Source organism: Phanerochaete carnosa (assembly GCF_000300595.1).
Source record: "Phanerochaete carnosa HHB-10118-sp unplaced genomic scaffold PHACAscaffold_1, whole genome shotgun sequence".
In the NCBI taxonomy this organism is placed as follows: Eukaryota; Fungi; Basidiomycota; class Agaricomycetes; order Polyporales; family Phanerochaetaceae; genus Phanerochaete; species Phanerochaete carnosa.
In genome coordinates, this window is record NW_006767628.1 from 4,235,403 (window position 1) to 4,237,755 (window position 2,353).

The following is a 2,353-nucleotide window of genomic DNA, read 5'->3' on the forward strand; positions in this document are numbered from 1 at the left end:
GTTTGTTGTCCGCCAAGATGCAATATCGGGTCCCCCAGTACTCGGGAGGAATCAAGGTCTCGTTTCCGGCGGAGCATGTCCTCCTGCTCACGCTGAACAGGCCGAAGTCTCTGAATGCCATGACGCCCACTATGGATGCGGACATTGACAGGATCTTGAGTTGGGTAGAGGAGGAACCTAGCATCTGGTATGTGTGCCGCATGCTCTACGCTTCGCGCCGCACTAATGAGATCCTGCAGGGTTTCTATCATTACTGGTGAAGGCCGCACCTTCTGCGCGGGTGCAGACCTCATCGCGTGAGCACGAATCTTGTTAACCCTTGGGACCCTCTGAGCGTAGCGTTCACAGGTGGAACAAGCGTGCCAACTCCGAGAAGACCCCTGAGAGCGAGTGCAAAGATGCCGAACTCGCCAGGAACGGCTTCGGCTCCATCTCGCGCAGGCAGTCGTGGTGCAAGCCGATAATTGCAGCCGTGAACGGCGGCTCGTACGGCGGAGGAACGGAGATGGTGCTCAATTGCGACATTGTCATCGCCAGCGAGGACGCCGTGTTCGCCACGCCCGAGGTCAAGGTCGGCGTGGTCGCAATCATGGGAGGTACGTCCTCATATCAGGCTCGACCCATGCTGTCCCTTGACCCTCCGCTCTCACAGTGATCCCTAGGCTTGCTCGGGTAGCCGGGCACCAGCTTGCCTCCGAGATGCTTCTGCTCGGCCGACAGGTCACTGCGCAGGAAGCGGCCACGCGGTTTGGATTGTACGTTGTCGTAGCTATTTAAGCAAAAATTACTCTGATCGCCCATAGCGTGAACAAGGTGGTGCCTAAGGCGGATGTCCTAAAGACAGCTGTGGAATGGGCGCAGGAGATCGTAGGGAACTCTCCAGACTCTGTTCAATCCACCAAGCGTGCTTTGATGCTATCCAACCAAATTGGAGACCTCGAAGACGTCGTAGTTGCGCACACTCGGTCTAAGGAAATGCTTCGTGTTTACGGGAGCGAGAATCTCAAGGTAGGGACGCTACTAATTCGCATATTTCTCGGGCACACTAACATGCATGTCAGGCGGGACTCAGAGCTTTCTCAGAGGTACGACCCCTTGTCTTTCGGTCCACAAGGTGCTCACTCTGCCGTAGAAAAAGAAGCCAATCTGGAAGAGCCCGGCGAAACTCTAATTGCTTTCGCCTCAAATTTTAATTTGAGAGACATGGCAGATTTAATGGCTCGCAAAGCTTGAGAGCCAGTTGTTGGATGAGTTATGTTATCGAAAGTGTACGTACTGGAGATGTGGGACGGGTTGTTTGTACTGTAACGCAGCGAACGTACAACTGAGACTATTCGGCATCGAGGTTGACGATGCTTCATCTTGAGACGACGCAGAAGACCCAATAGTCATTGTCAGCTGGGGAGAATGCTGGGACAAAATCTATGTTGCTCCCCGCTGGGTGTGGCGTGGGAGTTTCGCGCAAACGTGCATAGTTGTATGCTGGCCATCTTTATGAGGCAGAAGTAAATTGCACAAAATGCAGTCCTGTAAGAATTACACGTGCTTTCCAGCAGCGACGAATGCTAAAGAGCCGGCTCTGAACCAAAAGTGGAAAACGATCATGATAATATAGAAGTGGTCAGATGTCGGAGATGCTAGAAGCCTATTAGGCGAAGCAGCAGATAGATAGTCGAGCCAACGAAGCGCACGGCGGACAGACCAGCCCTGTGTATCACCGCTCAGTCAGTCAGTACAACGCCGGCGGAAGAAGTACATACATAGCAAAGAGCAGGAATGAGAGGTACGGATTGAAAGTGGCGTTGTCGGTGATCGCAACGTGTTTGTCGACCCAGTTGATGAATGCGGTAGAAGTAAACACGAGAATCATGAACCTGAATGCAAGTCGACGAGTCAACAGGTAAAGAACGCTTGCATTTTGTCGCAGACGCACATGTTAGTTCCGACCCATGCGAGGACGACGTTGGTTCTGCTATTCCGGTCGCGGTCAGCCTGCTTGGTGGCGGCGTCGCGATGCTCTTTCTCTTCGGGAGGCCTCTGCGAGAGGGCCTGACGCGAGGCATTCCAGACCTGGTCAACGTCCTCGCGTTCGGTCGGTAGCTCCACCTCCATGACCTCCTTGCCGCTGGCGTCCTTGAGCTTCTTGGCACCGCCGAGGTCCTTCACGGCGCCGTTATCACCTTTGGTACCCCTAGAGAAGCTATTAATGTGAAATTCGAGCTACGAAACGAGTTGATATACCATGTAACGTCGTGCAAATTGCACATGGCATACATCACTGTCGCAGGAGTCAGTGGAAATTCGAGGCGTGAGTACATTACTCACTGAGAATGTTGATATCTAAGAGAAATCA

General features: G+C 53.1%; 2 protein-coding genes across 2 annotated transcripts in view; one reads left to right on the plus strand and one right to left on the minus strand.

Annotated features, from left to right (window-relative positions):
- PHACADRAFT_248045 (uncharacterized protein) overlaps positions 1 to 1,363 on the plus strand; it is a 1,860-nt gene extending 497 nt beyond the window's left edge. Inside the window, exons 3-7 of the mRNA XM_007390791.1 lie at positions 349 to 596; positions 653 to 755; positions 804 to 1,008; positions 1,062 to 1,085; positions 1,133 to 1,363. Coding sequence (XP_007390853.1) covers positions 349 to 596; positions 653 to 755; positions 804 to 1,008; positions 1,062 to 1,085; positions 1,133 to 1,171 — 619 coding nt within the window. The 3' untranslated portion in view covers positions 1,172 to 1,363. The remainder of the gene's footprint in view (positions 1 to 348; positions 597 to 652; positions 756 to 803; positions 1,009 to 1,061; positions 1,086 to 1,132) is intronic.
- A 54-nt stretch (positions 1,364 to 1,417) lies between these two features.
- PHACADRAFT_135095 (glycosyltransferase family 2 protein) overlaps positions 1,418 to 2,353 on the minus strand; it is a 4,109-nt gene continuing 3,173 nt past the window's right edge. Inside the window, exons 13-16 of the mRNA XM_007390792.1 lie at positions 2,242 to 2,320; positions 1,934 to 2,191; positions 1,761 to 1,874; positions 1,418 to 1,707 (exon numbers count right to left, since the gene is read on the minus strand). Coding sequence (XP_007390854.1) covers positions 1,638 to 1,707; positions 1,761 to 1,874; positions 1,934 to 2,191; positions 2,242 to 2,320 — 521 coding nt within the window. The 3' untranslated portion in view covers positions 1,418 to 1,637. The remainder of the gene's footprint in view (positions 1,708 to 1,760; positions 1,875 to 1,933; positions 2,192 to 2,241; positions 2,321 to 2,353) is intronic.